The sequence below is a fragment of the Pituophis catenifer genome, unplaced genomic scaffold (genome assembly GCF_029215685.1).
Source record: "Pituophis catenifer annectens isolate HBS135680 unplaced genomic scaffold, rPitCat1.0.hap2 SCAF_6, whole genome shotgun sequence".
In the NCBI taxonomy this organism is placed as follows: Eukaryota; Metazoa; Chordata; class Lepidosauria; order Squamata; family Colubridae; genus Pituophis; species Pituophis catenifer.
In genome coordinates, this window is record NW_027256886.1 from 70,521,863 (window position 1) to 70,536,598 (window position 14,736).

The window sequence follows — 14,736 nt, forward strand, 5'->3', positions numbered from 1 at the left end:
ACATGAAACTGAGTAGAATCTGGCTGGAAGAATTATGGCCGAGTATATTGAGGGAGGGGCACAATGGCTCAGCGATTGAAGACACTGAGCGTGTCAGCTGAAGAATGTGGCAACCTAGGTTCGAGACCTGAGCTCTGCACAACGGGCTGAGCTCCCAACTACCTGGCCCAGCTCCTGCCCGCCTAGCAGTTTGAAAGCATACAAATGCAAGTAGATTAATAAGTACCAGTTCAGTGGGAAGGTAACAACATTCCGTGCATCTTTGCCATACAGCCATGCTGGCCACATGACCACAGAAATGGTGAAAGCAAGCTAAAAGTCAGACAGCTCACTTTCCATTAGGCTGTGAAACATGGAGCTGCAGAACCTCTTTACAGATTGCACAAAATCGTCATATGGAAGTGCTCTCGGTCTACCCAGATTCATTCCAAGTGCCTCATGTTACAACAGAGAGCTCTATACTCATGTTCTACAACTGACATGATGCTGACATATGTTTCATTTTGGTGCTTTCTTACTTACTTCCCTGCAATGTTCTTGGTACTGAAAAATCACATAATGGTTTCTAAAATCCTGATTGACTAATTGTATTGATTACTAAGTTTCTGTTAAGTCTTCAGAATAATATTCTTACCCTTAATTCCCCTGCTTAAATATCAGATTTCAAATATATCCTTTTCAATTATTTGTTTGAAAGGATATGATATTTTAAGAATATTGCTTACAGGAAATTATACTGTAATTGCATATTATTTATTTATTGGTTAAGAGTAGCCCATTTTCAGCAAAGTACTTAATAAAGCACATACTAATGCTTCCTCAAGACTAATGGGAATTATATACAAACATTTAATGGTACAATATATTTCCTGGAGTCACCATTTGTTAAGTGTAATCAGAGACAAATTGGCTGTCTGCAGTTTCCATCAATTCATCAAAATTTTATCTTTCATCTTGGTTGTTGAAATAAGCTGTCCTCAGAATTATTGTTAACATTATTACATTAATTATTCCCACCCATTTCCATAGACTGGGTGGCTTACAAATACAAAATAATGAAAACGGCTAATATATCTGCGGACATATTTGTGAAAATTCTTTGTCCATGTCACCAGTTTATGTCATAAGATATTTTGAGCACCAACTTTTGACCTTACAATGCTTATAAGTAAGCTAGTCATATCAACATATCTAGGGATATTGTCAGTTAGTAATGCTATAAAATTTAATTAGAACCTCAACAGCTTAGCACCAGAACATGAAAACTACTATTCAGTGGTAGGGCACATATTTTGCTTTTAAGAGCTCCCAAATTCAATCCCTGTAGAATGGATACAAATAATTGTAAACTTGGAGCTGTTGAGTAGAGGAACTAGTAGTAGACTTAACTCTGTATAAATCAGTTCCTGTGAGGGTTTAAAGAACAGTCTTCCATTTCACAGTTAGTTAGATATCACTGTGTCAGGCTGAACTTTGAGTAGCTGCGTGTATCAATCACCAGTAATAACTAATAGGTATTCTCAAGTATTTTAAACCCACTATCCAATTAATTCATCGTTTTTCCCATTTTTCTACTTCCCTTCTTAAGACATTTTCCTATTGTTTATTATGGATTCTTAAGAAAAAGGTGGAGAGAAAGAAAAGAAGAAAAGACAAACACAGAAGAAAAGGGAAAAATGCAAAACGAACGGAAAAATAGAGAACAAATAAGAGAAAAGGGGAGCTTAGAAGCATTGTAGATTAACGTTTCAACATTTTATTAAATAAATTGATGTTTTTTGTTTTTTTTTATCATTCGCTGGCTTCAAACACAGAGAAGGTTTTGAGCGTCTCTTTGTTGGTTATGGGATTAAGGGAGCAGTCAGTCTTTATTTGGTTCAGGACTGATTGATTGGTTCTTTTTTACTGTCCATGCTGCTCTTAGTATCTCTTATGTCTCTTGACTCATAATTCAAATCTGCTTTCTTCCTTCTCTTGCTCTTTTTCAATGTACAGCTTTCACAGCATCCATTGGGAAGACCTTTGCTTTAATTATCATGATCTCGTTGTCATAAAAACGTTGCTCTGTTGCTTCTTCCTAAGATTATTCTTTTTTTTTTTTAGCATCTCCAGCACATTCTAATTCTTTATATTTTTGAGCCCAAGAAAACAGAAATATATCCATTTTTTGCATTGTTTAAATTAACTACAGTAACTGTGGTAATTACTTTATCTGTTTAACTTACATTTTTGCACTGTTTATATTTACTCTTTAAGTCCTTCTTACTTTTTGCTTTGGGTGTCATCTAGATTTTACGGATTGTTTGTCTTCTGTACATTTCTTATTATCATGCTTTCCAATATTGCCTTGCTTATAATATGGTCACATTAACCGTATAGGGACAGTATGCATTCTTGTCTCACTTCTTTTCCTATTCTGAACCACTCTGCTTTTTTTTAAATTGTGGTAAATATTATTTCAAAAAAAATAATGAGATGTTCCTGTACATTCACTACTTCTAACTCTTTCTAGAATTGGCTACATTTATCAATAAAACAAAGCTAAGCAAAAAATTTCTTGTGCTTTCATAAGCCATCCTATGTTAACCATTTGATCTCACATCCCTTTGTCTTTTCTAGGAAATTCCTATATCTTTGGCATTTTTCTCTCCATTATCTCTTCTATTCTTGTAAGATCTTAAGCAAAACCTTCCTTGCATGAGGAATAGTATGGTAATTGGATATATTTTGTTCTATCTTCCTTCTTTGTATTGGCATGTACACCAATCTTTTCCAGTCTCTAGAACATACACTTTTGATTTAGAACAACTTCTTGAGACACCCAATCATTGTTGTGCCAAAAAAATAGAGAGAGAGAGAGAGAATTAGCTTTCTATCTTTTCAGTGATGGCTGGCTGATGTTACAAATATATTATTAGTCAATACTTGAGATGAAAACAGATACAGTCATGATGACAGAGCCATTAACACTTTAACTGATATATTAATATGTCAGGAATTTTGTTATCCCCTTGTATCAGTGGTGAAATCCATTTTTTTTACTACCAGTTCTGTAGTGACTTGGTGGGCGTGGTGTGGCTTGGTGGGCGTGGCTTGGTGGGCATGGCAGGGGAAGGATACTGCAAAATCTCCATTCCCATCCCACTCTGGGGCCAGCCAGAGGTGGCATTTGTCGGTTTGCCGAACTACTCAAAATTTCCGCTACCGGTTCTCCAGAACCTGTCAGAGCCTCCTGGATTTCAACCCTGCCTTGTATGTATTTCAGTATAGTTTTTTTTTCATCTATTTTGAATCTCATTTGTTCATTTCTTATGCATTAAATACATTTAATTGGTAGTAGTTCTCCACGGTATAAAACATATATATATATTTGTAATGGAGAGAGGTATAGATAGCGATATAGCTAGATGATTGGGTGGATGGATGGATGGATGGATGGATGGATGGATGGATGGACGGACAGATGGAAGGACAGACAGACAGACCAAAAACATGTAGAGAATTATTTTCAAGCCATTTATCAGTGGGTATATAGTTGTATATATGAGTCTACTGGGAAACACAAGCTTGCTACATATATTCTTCTCTGGGTCACATGACAAGAAGACAGGAGAAGTGAACTTAAGCTGGAGTTGTTGCCAATCTTCTGAATTGCTCCACAACCCTCTTTCCCGTAACGTTGGGTATTTTTCCCCCCTCTCCAGTCTCTAATGTCATATAGCTCATTTTTAAACTCAAACTGCAGTTTGCTGGCTGCTCCCCACACACTAAATTAGGTCCTGTGCTGTTCAGCTTTTCAAGAGTTATGTTGCTGATGCACTAGAAGGACAGATAGTTCCAAATCCCTTGACATATTTGCAGAGCATGGTTTCTGAAATTCTTTCCAGCTTCGTGGCCAGCAGGGTTTATAGGAAGTGTCTCTGGGCTTGTGTGAGTATTCGCATGTGTGTGTGTCTGTATGTAAGAAATGAAGAATGGGTTGTTCTGCATATGCTCTGTTTTTGGCAAGGAAGAAGGAGGGAAGGATGCTTAGATTGAACAACAGGGAAATATTGTTTTCTCTTAGAAGATGTGTTCGGAGGGGAATTCCCCCCCCCCAGAATCGTACTGATGGATCTGGCCAATCTTTGAACTCCACCTTCTTTTGTAAACTACTACTGCTCTACCAAATTTGGTCCTAATTCTGTTCAAGACAGATACAATCTCAATCCCCTTTACATAGTGATTCTCTCCCCTGCCTCCCAATATTCAGTGAGGTTAGAAAGAATAATAAGAATGTTTGCTCTAGAGTAGTGCCTGTTAAAGTATTGTTGAAGGCATTGTGCTGAACATTTCTCTAAAGAGAGTCAGTAATTTCCATGCAAGCCTGTATCATAAAAATTGGATTGTTCACTTGGATGCACTTTTTGGAAAGAGCAATGAGTCAGACCAACATGCAGTAAACAGCACGTAATGAGCACTTTGTGATAAAGAGAACTGTCAACAGCCCTAAGAAGTGAGCCAGAGAATCAGAGTTGAGGGCACAAGCCGGGAGTTGGAGCCAGGTCATAAACTTTGGGGTCAAAACTGTCAGGAAATGCTTAAATTAGCATTAAGGAATGCAAAAACAATAACTATTCCTGGTCTACCACCACCATACACAGGCATGCATTCCATTCCTGAGCCAAGACAAATTGCTCCATTAGGTCCCAGCTCTGAAAGGATAACTTTTAGTACTCCTTCTATCCAGGAGGCATAATGGCCAAATCATGGTGTCTGGTCCAAAGTAGTTAAATATTAGTGCCTGGAGGATAAGCTATCCCTGTGGGGTGTCTTGGTATACTATGTTTTTAAATGATCTGACTAGTTCATTTAACAGAATAACAGAGTTGAAAGGGACCTTGGAAGTTTTATAATCCAATCTCTTGCTCAGGTAGGAAACCCATATACCATTTCAAACAAATGGTTGCCCAATCTCTTCTTAAAAACATCCAGTGTTGGAGCATTCACAACTTCTGGAGGCAATTTGTTCCTGTGATTAATTATTCTAAGTATCAGGAAAATTCTTCTTAGTTCTAGGTGCTTCTCTCCTTGATTAGTTTCTATCAGTGGTGGGTTCCTCCTGGTTCGGCCCGGTTCCGCCGAGCCGGTAGCAGTGACGATATGATGTCACCGAACCGGTTCTGCCCCCCCGCCCCCCCACCTTATTCTTACCTTTGATTTGGCCCCCAATCTATTGCTGCCTCCTGAGTCCCAGTTGATTGGCTACAGGGAAAAAAACTATTTAAACTCTTGCCGTGGGGCTTCAAAGGGCCGCCCTACGGCTGATCAGTGTTAAAAGAAAACAAATGAGTAGACCGGTGCCTGCAAAAATAAATGGGTAGACCAGTGCCTGCAAAAATAAATGGGTAGACCAGTGCCTCCAAGCAGTTAAAAGCGTGGTAGACCAGTACCTCTGTAAGCAGTTAAAATCCTGGTAGACCAGTACCTCTGCTAAATCCTAAAGAATTGTCACATGACCCTCAAGCCACGCCCATAAAATAAGCCACGCCCACAGTAGTTAAAAAATTTAGAAACCACCCCTGGTTTCCATCCATTGCTTCTGGTCCTGCCTTCAGATGCTTTGGAGAATAGCTTGATTCCCTCTTCTTTGTGATAACTCCTTAGATATTGGAACACTGCTATCATGTCACCCCCTAGTCCTTCTTTTCATTAAACTAGACATACCCAGCAATTCCAGCAACCGTTCTTTATATGTTTTAGTTTTAGTCCTGTAATCATCTTTGTTGCTCTTCTCTGCACTCTTTCTAGAGTCTCAACATCTTGTTTCCATTTCTAGCCATGTAAATTGGAGTGTTCTGACCTAGGCTTCCTTTATCTTCTTTGACACATTGCCAAAGACCTAATTGGCAATTATCTTGGCAAGGCCACACAGAAATACAGAGTCAAAAACGGAGCTTCAAAATACAAACCGACACCATCCACAACGTTGCTTCCTGCAAAGGCCCATGTGCCTTTGCTCTTCCTTTATGTCTTATGGGTGGGGTCAATCATCTCCAAGCCTTATTCCCAAGTCGTCCCTTTTGTTTTAACTGTTCCTGCCTTCTGGCAGCTCTGCTCATGCATGCACTAGGAACAGGCTCCCCCTGTTCCTCTGCCTCTCTGGTGCCCGACTCTGGAGGTTCTGGAGTCCACACATCACTCCCAGATGGCCCTGGCCCCATCTCTGCCTCTGACGCACAGCCCTCATCCGAGCCTTCCCCAGACTCCAGGACTGGCCCATGTTCCTCCCCAGCCTCCTCACTGTCTGACTCTGCTGCCAGCTCCGCAGGCTGCTGGCGGACCACAATACGGAGTTAGGTGCAATAAGAGCTGTGGAGGTGCAGTGGTTAGAATACAGTACTGCAAACTAACTCACTGTCCATTGCCAGGAGCTTGATTCTGAGTGGCTCAAGCTTGATTTCCATCCTTCTGAGGTCTCTAAAATGAGGACCCAGATTGTTGGAGGCAATATGCTGACTCTGAAAAAACACTTAGAGAGGTCTGTAAAGCACTGTGAAGTGGTATATAAGTCTAAGTGCTATTGCTATTACATTTTTATTCTGAGTAAAAGAGTGCTAGGTTCAGAATCATTATGTCTTCCAAAATTATTCTGAGTAGCCAACATCCTGAAATAGAAAACTACCTCTATAACCTATTGCTACAAAGCCACCAGCAATCATTTTCAATTTGTCGGTATTTTTACTTTTCTCTGTATCTTAAGAGTGCACTTTTCTAGCTCTTATTCCTGTCATTTCCTCGTTTCTTCGTCATGTTGAAAAAAACATGAAAATTGAAAACTAATTGTCTGCTGATAATTAGAAGCATCCTATTTTGGCTAGCAATATTAGCAACTAACTGTTCAATTTACCTGGTAAAGCTAATTTTGTCAGATATACATCTATTATTTTTCATTCCTTCTTTATAATATGTTATTAATTCATTTGCCATAGGCTAAATAAATAGTTAATCAATCAAATATGAACATTTTATCATCATGTTGATCAATGAATGGAAACTGATCTTGATATTTTGTAGAAGATTGAAAACACTCTTTCATGCTTTAATAAATGTTTATACGTACAATTCCAGCTGAGACGCAATTTCATTGTTTTTCAGCCATTCACTCAGTTATTCATAAGGAATTAACTATCCATTCAGTGTTGGCGTAGCCTACAAATTAAGGATCAGAACATATACATGTGATTGGTAATAGGACTAGGAGAAAACCACCTGATGAGACATTGTGTCACCTAAAGTATTCATGTGCAAATCAACAGTCCTAAAGTATTTTTAATGATGCTTTTAGCCTGTTAATAGCTGATTAGGCCTGAAAGCAAGATTCTCACAGAGACTTCTTTAACTAGATTTATGGAAAAGAAATTGAGAGAATTTTGACAGGTCATACTTTTTTTTTTTTTTTTAGTGTTAAAAGTATATCTTTATTCTCTTGTTAACAATGTTTTCCTAGACGAGGAGCTAGCTCTCCATCTTGTTGATCATGAAAGGATACAAAGATTTTCCAAGCTTGTGAATTTTATCAAACCAATGTCTTCACTCCCAGTTTCTGAGAAGATTATTAAAGAGGTACCTATATGAGCACTTCAAAGCTGACTTTGTATAAATATACAAAAGTATGAAGGCTATTGCTTAACGCATTGTAAGCTGCCCTGGGTCTCCGGAGAAGGGCGGCATATAAATCAAATTTTTTTAAAAAAGCCCTTGAAACTGCATTGACCATCTTTTGAGATCCACCTGGATATTTGAGTCAAAATAGCAATAGCACTAAGATTTATATACCACACCATAGTGCTTTACAGCACTCTCTGGGCAGTTTACAATATCATCATATTGCCCCCAACAATTTGGGGGCAATATGTATTTTACCGACTTCAGAAGGATGGAAGGCTGAGTCAACCTTGAGCCCCATCAGGATCGAATTCCATACTGTGGTCAGAGTTTGCCTGCAATACTGCATTCTAACCACTGCACTAGCAGTCATGATGTTGCTTCATTTGAAACATTCCTCTGAACAATTTTTGATACCCTATATCAGTGATGGCTAACCTTTTTGCCGTCGTGTGCCAAAAGTGGGGGGAGCGTGGTGGGGTCTCATGCGTGCCCACACCCATAATTCAATGCATCCCGCCCCCCCGTGCATGTGTGTGCGACACCCCCCCCGCTCTTGGCATGCAATGGCATGGTGGGCCAGGTAGGCCCATTTTTCACTCTCCCCAGGCTCCCCAGGCTTTCTAGGAGCCTGTGGAGGGTGAAAATGGCCTTCCCCACCCCCCTAGAGGCCGGAAACGGCCCATTTCCTGATTTCCGGAGGGCCTGAAAGGCCCAAAAATCAGATGGCCAGTACGCGCATGCACGCTGGAGCTGAGCTAGGGCAATACACACGTGTCCACAGATATGGCTCCACGCGTGCCATAGGTTCGCCATCACGGCCCTATATACTAAGTGCCTCATTCTGTTCGAAAACTGACAATACTTATTCATCTAAATTAGTGTGAAATATTTGGAAGCTTGGTAATTAGACACAAGGTATTATTTATGCAGTTTAACTAGAAAGATAATAAATTGTAATCTTTTAATTATTACCCCTTTAGCCTTGTGTATGTTTTCTCCGAACTATGCCCTCAGAAGCTTTTAAACAAATTAGAAGTCTATGCAGAGGAAGGAAAACCTTACTCAAACTAGCCTGGCTTTTATAAGGACCATTGTGGAATGCATCTTTGTGTAGCTTTAAAAGTCATGATCCATAAATATAGTAGTGGCCCTTTGGTTCTTGATCTTACATGCATTTTTTATTCTATTGATAAGTTACATTGTGGGGAAAATGTAAGACAACCATGAGTAAAATCCAGCCAGTTCTGACAGATTCTGGAGAACCGGTAGCAGAAATTTAGAGTAGTTCAGAGAACCGGCAAATACCACCTCTGGCTGGCCCCAGAGTGGGGTGGGAATGGGGATTTTGCAGTATCCTTCCCCTGGAGTGGGGTGGGAATGGAGATTTTTGCAGCCACGCCCACCAAGCCACGCCCACAGAACCGGTAGTAAAGAAAATTAAATTTACCACTGAAGACAACTGATACTGATAGGCCTAAGCTAATGCTTGACCTGCATTCTAATGTGAAGGTGAAGATGGATCAATAAACATCTTGATCTGACCTTATTTTGTTAAAAAGTAGTGTCAGACAGAACTACTCTCTTTAATTTCATATTAATTATTGTGTCGGGACATAAAATGTTTTTCTTCCTCACAGGACACAAAATCCACATATTGATGTTTCTCAGTGATGCAGCATTTTTACCTTACAGATTTTGGCTGGAAGATGCTTAGATGTAATTATTATTGGGAGAAAGGAAACGCCAATCACTTATGACAAGTGAAAGTCTTCTGCAATAAAAGCACCAAGCATAGATGGACAATTAATGTTCAGCAAATAGAATACGGACATATCTTATGTATTTAGGTGCCTTATTCCAGTAATATTTATCTTAGAAGTAACCTGTAATGTATTGTCTTTCTCCCATGAGATGGACAAGAGAGAATTTAAATGTTGCTAAAAAGGAGTAAGAGGCAGTTAATAGTTTTTGTTCTCCAATTATTTCAGGAGGAAAGGTTTGTGTATGGGGCAAGGTTATGGGGATGAAATAATAGTTGATGCTGTCCAAATATTCAGAAACTTAATATTTATTGAATGAATATTAGGTAAAATCATCTTTAGTAAAATGCATTCTACGCATAAAGGAAAATATTTGTAGCTCAGGGTTAAAATGAGGAGTTCTTGGTGTTGTCTGAGCTTGGCTGTTTTCTTGTAGATGTTTCATTGCTAAAGTCATTAACACTCTAGCAATGATGTTATCTAGTTTGGTTATGAAATATCTGTAAGAAAACAACCAACTTCAGAGACCACCAAGAACCTCTCAAAATGCATTCTGCTCCTTCGTTGAGGAAATTAAACCTCAGAGCCAGGGTTCTACTTACCTTTACTACCAGTTCGCAAACAGGGGCGTGCGCGCACGCTCGCTGATGACATCTGGGTCAGTGGGCGGAGCCTCCCACCGGTTTTACTACCGGTTCTTGCGAACTGGTCTGATCCGGGGGCAACCCACCACTGTTCAGAGCAGAGAAAACAAGACAATTAGTTACTTGAAGAAGATACCTTGGGTTTTTTGCTATCTCAATTTTAGATATATTCCAAAATACTTTTTTTTCCTCAGTCACGGTAATTTGGAATAGAATGGCAATCAGCAAAGACTACAAGGAGTTGGGTAGCATTCAAGTTTCATTTCTTATTTGTTTATTTTAACTTTTATTTATTTTGATGATGATGATGATGATGATTGGTGGCACAGTCATCCAGATGTTTAGACTGGATTGCTGAATCATAATAATACATTAAACTTGTATGCTGGCTGAAATTATTTACTATTTATTGTTCTCTATTTATTATATCACCTCTCTCTTCCATATGCTGAAAAACTGTTATTTATTAACTATTGTTATATCTTCCCTCTTTCACCTGCTGAAAAACTCTAAGTCTTCTACGCAAAAGGACACTGAGTTAAATTAACTTTCAGAAATTGTTTTGGGTTGTGATGGGATAAAAATGAAATAAGTGAATAAAATAGAAATAAAATCAATGTTAATTATGATTTCATGGTCAAATGGAAGCCTTTTGTTTATGGGAGATAGACATTGAATCAAAATCATTGGCATGGAAATCTGTTTGTGGTGCACATGCGTGTTTTGTCACGGTATTTTCAGCAGTGGGCTGCTGGGGGTTCACAGGGGTTTGAGAGAACCTCTAGCTAAGATTCTGTGCAGTTCAGAGAACCCCCAAATTCCACTCCTGGCTGGCCCCGCCCCCCTGCCTCGCCCACCCCAGGAATCCCCATGTGGCCTGTTTTGGATGCAGGATGCGCATGGAGGCTCGGGGAGGGCAAAAAACGGGCCTACCAGAAGTTTGGCTCCAGAGGGCCTCCGGAGCCTGGGGAGGCTGTTTTTGCCCCTCCCTGAGGCTCAAAGAGAGCCTCCAGAGCCCGAAGAGGGCAAAAGCTCCCCCTCCGCCATGGTGCAGGAGGCCGACTAGGCCACACCCACCATGGCCACGCCCACCAGCAACCAGGCAGAGAACCCATTGCTAAAATTTTTAAAGCCCAGCCCTTGTGTTTTATCATGGTGTTTTATAAGATCTTAGGCAGACCTTGCACAACAGAGAATGTTCACAACTCTTCAAGTTATATCAGAAACATTTTCTTTAAATTGTGTCTTAATTTTACAGCTCTTTCAAACATTTGATTGGAGGCCTGGATGATGTTTCCAATAAAGCATATGAGGATGCTGAAGCAAAAGCAAAGTAAGTCTCAGTTAATCTGATTTTCTAAATTATTCTTTTTAGCATGCTGCATTTTAAGAAGGGGAGAGAACTAATTAAGGCATTTTTTTTCTCCAAATACTCCTCCTTTCTCGTCAAAACAAGAAACCCTAAAAAAGATTGAATGAGAGAGAACTGTTCCTAATAATTAATTACTTTTTATTATATCATGTTACAAAGAGACAAAGCAAATACCACAGCATTCTTGAAGACAGTGGATAAACTCGTGCAAATAAAAACAATTGGATAAAAACTATTATCCAATTCAAGAAGTAACTTGGTTAGTTAGGTAATATAATTCTTTGATTGCATTTGGTGCAACAATTTATCTATTTCTGTAAACATCCTTATAAAGGGGAGAAAGCAGTCCTGATGTGAATGTCAGTTTGATTCTGCAGATCAATTTAATGAAAATCATGGAAGGCAGACAAAGCTCTTGTTACTCCAAAAGCAATTATTCCAGAATCTTTTAGATGAGGGGTGTCAAACTCAAGGCCCGGGGGGCAGATCCGGCCTGTGGGGTGCTTAGATCTGGCCCGTGGGACCACCCTGAAAAAAACAAAGGACCAGCCCATGGTACCTCTGTCAGCAAAAACAGAGCTCAGGATGGCCAGGGGCGGCCTTCCTGAGCTCCGTTTTCATTGGCAGAGGGTTGTAGGAGGCTGGCGCAGCCCAAAACAGCTCGGGAGCCCATTTTCACTGGCAGAGTGCTCGGTCCATCACAGGCACCCCCAACACGTCGAGCTGGCCATGCCCACCCTGGCCACACCCACCCCAGCCCCTCAAGGTCAAACACAACCCTCAATGAAATCAAGTTTGACACCCCTGTTTTAGATTTTGGTGGCCTTATTGAAGCAGTAGTTGCAAACTTTGTGCTCCATAAACCACTTCCTGAAGAAAGAATGGTATGAATATTCTGCTACCTCCATCTGGTTCATTTCTTACTTTCCCATTACATTATTTTATTCATAACAGAGTAGCAGAATTGGAAGGGACCTTGGAGATCTTCTAGTCCAACCCCCTGCTCAGGCAGGAAACCCTATAGCATTTCAGACAAATGTTTATTCAATCACTTCTTAAAAACTTCCAGTGTCGGAGCATTCACAACTTCTGGAGTTCCATTGATTAATCGTTCTACCTGTCAGGAATTTTGTCCTTAGCTGCTTACCTTCTAAGGCAGCCCTGATAAGTAGAACAGCAGAGGCATGGAAATAAGCTGTGCCGCGTGAATCAGCTGAGCCAGAAAGAAGGACAGGATAGAGAAGGGGCAGGTGGACAGGGCCAGCTGATTGTCGGAATTATCGGTTCGCCTGAACCGGTCTGAACCGGCAGCAGCCCACCACTGGCTGGCTGCCTCCACAGACACAGGGGAGGATTGCCTGCTGATAGGCAGTGGTACTGATAGACAGCAGATCTCCTCTGATGAGAAACAATTGCCTCCTCCACTCCATCCAAGGGCATGGAGAGTGGAGAATAGGCAAGCTCAGAAAAGAGCTGCAAGGCTACTCAGGAGGAAGTCACCCCATCTCTCCTCACAAGGAACACCTGGAGTGGAGTAATTTAAGGAGAAGCCATGGGGAATTAGTCTTTGCGAGGAACAAATGTTTGTTTTGGATTATACTCTCCCAGCTTTGACTTGGGCCTTTTTGCCTTGGTTCGAGGACTGCTTTTTGCTGTGCCATTTGTCTTACCCTAGTCCTTTGGACTGCCTTCAGAACTGCCTTTGCCTTGTACCGGGGTGGGTTCTACTTACCTTTACTACCGGTTTGCAATGGGGCTACGCATGCGCAGAAGCATTTTGATGATGTCAGGGTCGGTGGGCGGAGCCTCCTACCGGTTTTACTACCAGTTCTATAGAAATGGTGTGAACCGGGGGCAACCCACCACTGTCTTGTACCCTGTCTTTGCTTTCAGGACTGCCACTTGTTTTATGCCTGGACTTTGCCTTGTGGATTTTCCTGGGAATATATGGGCTATTATTTGGGGGACTGAGGTGGCTGCCTTCAGAGTAGAGTCTGAAGAATAGGGGTAGAGACTTACTAGTCATTGGAAGACCACTTCTTGAGGGCACTAAAAGGACTCTCTGAAGGCCTGCATTGCCTTGACCACCTGGGTCATAATGCAGTACAACAGCAAGCCAACAAAAAAGATAAATTATAATCAGCATTGAATAGTCAGATATTCCACAGTTGCAGAATAAATGTAAGTGCACGAGAAGAAAGGCGTACCACAACCAACATGCTCTAGCTGGGAAGGTTCTGTTTTGTACTTCCACCATGTCTCTCAAGGTTCAGTTTTATTTTATGGAATATAATCTGCAGGCTGTAAGACTTAAATATATGAAGAAAAATGCTTCGGAAGATTGCTTTGAAAGTCTATCCTCAGAACACTATGTCAGGAAAATTATTGATTAAGATGAAATAAAAATCTTGTTGGAAACACTGTTCCTTAGACTTTGGCATACATTTTAATCCACATTTGGCAAATTGAAATAGGCGGTTGCTATAATTGCTACTTATATATTCTTCCACCTGAGTAAGCTCAATAAAAAGTTTTACAACCATGCATTATGGTTTAATCTTCTCTGGGAAGCCAGAACATATTTTCTATCAGTTTTTCAACTAAATGAGCAAAGGGAGATCCTTGAAAAACAAAAATGGGAAATTTCCAAAATAGTATAAAGTACAAATGGTAAATTACTACATCTATAAAGTTTCGAGAGTGTTGTGATTGTTCTGTAATATTCTGTGGTAGAAGAAGAGACCATTCTACATTCTTTAAAGTCTTTATTTTATGGATCTAGGTATATGATCTAAGCAGGAGAATGGACAATCACACACAGAAAGTTGATGTGAAAATAAATAAATATTTACACTCGATTCTATAAATAAACATACGTTCACACTTATACATTATGTGTGTGTTCACATATATAATATCTAAAAAATCCTACCTAGAACAAGTTAAAGTTTTATCCATGGATGAATAGGGGAAAAAAACCAGAATAACAACAGAAAGAAAAAAGAAAGACTGACTCAGCTCACTTTAACACTTTTGTACTCTGGTTGAATTATGTTTTAGAAATGAGGCTCATAAACAAAACAGAATAGTTTATTTATTTATTTCCAAAATGTATAATCCTGTGCATCCCAAACAATGTAACTCTGAATAACGTACAGGATAAAAACAAGCAATAAATAAAAGAAAACCCACTTTTCTGGCTGTTTGTAGTGTCTCACAACCACAATTTACCTTTTTGATGGAAACCAACATTTACTCCTCGTTTCTGGCAAAAAACAAAACAAAACCACATAGTGAAGAATGGATTCGC

General features: G+C 40.0%; 1 protein-coding gene across 2 annotated transcripts in view; it reads left to right on the top strand.

Moving 5' to 3' along the window:
* PRKG1 (protein kinase cGMP-dependent 1) overlaps positions 1 to 14,736 on the top strand; it is an 884,536-nt gene that overhangs the window by 769,413 nt on the left and 100,387 nt on the right. For both annotated transcript variants that reach the window (XM_070945009.1, XM_070945008.1), the window contains exon 9: positions 11,313 to 11,387. In XM_070945009.1, the coding sequence (XP_070801110.1) occupies positions 11,313 to 11,387 (75 nt within the window). The remainder of the gene's footprint in view (positions 1 to 11,312; positions 11,388 to 14,736) is intronic.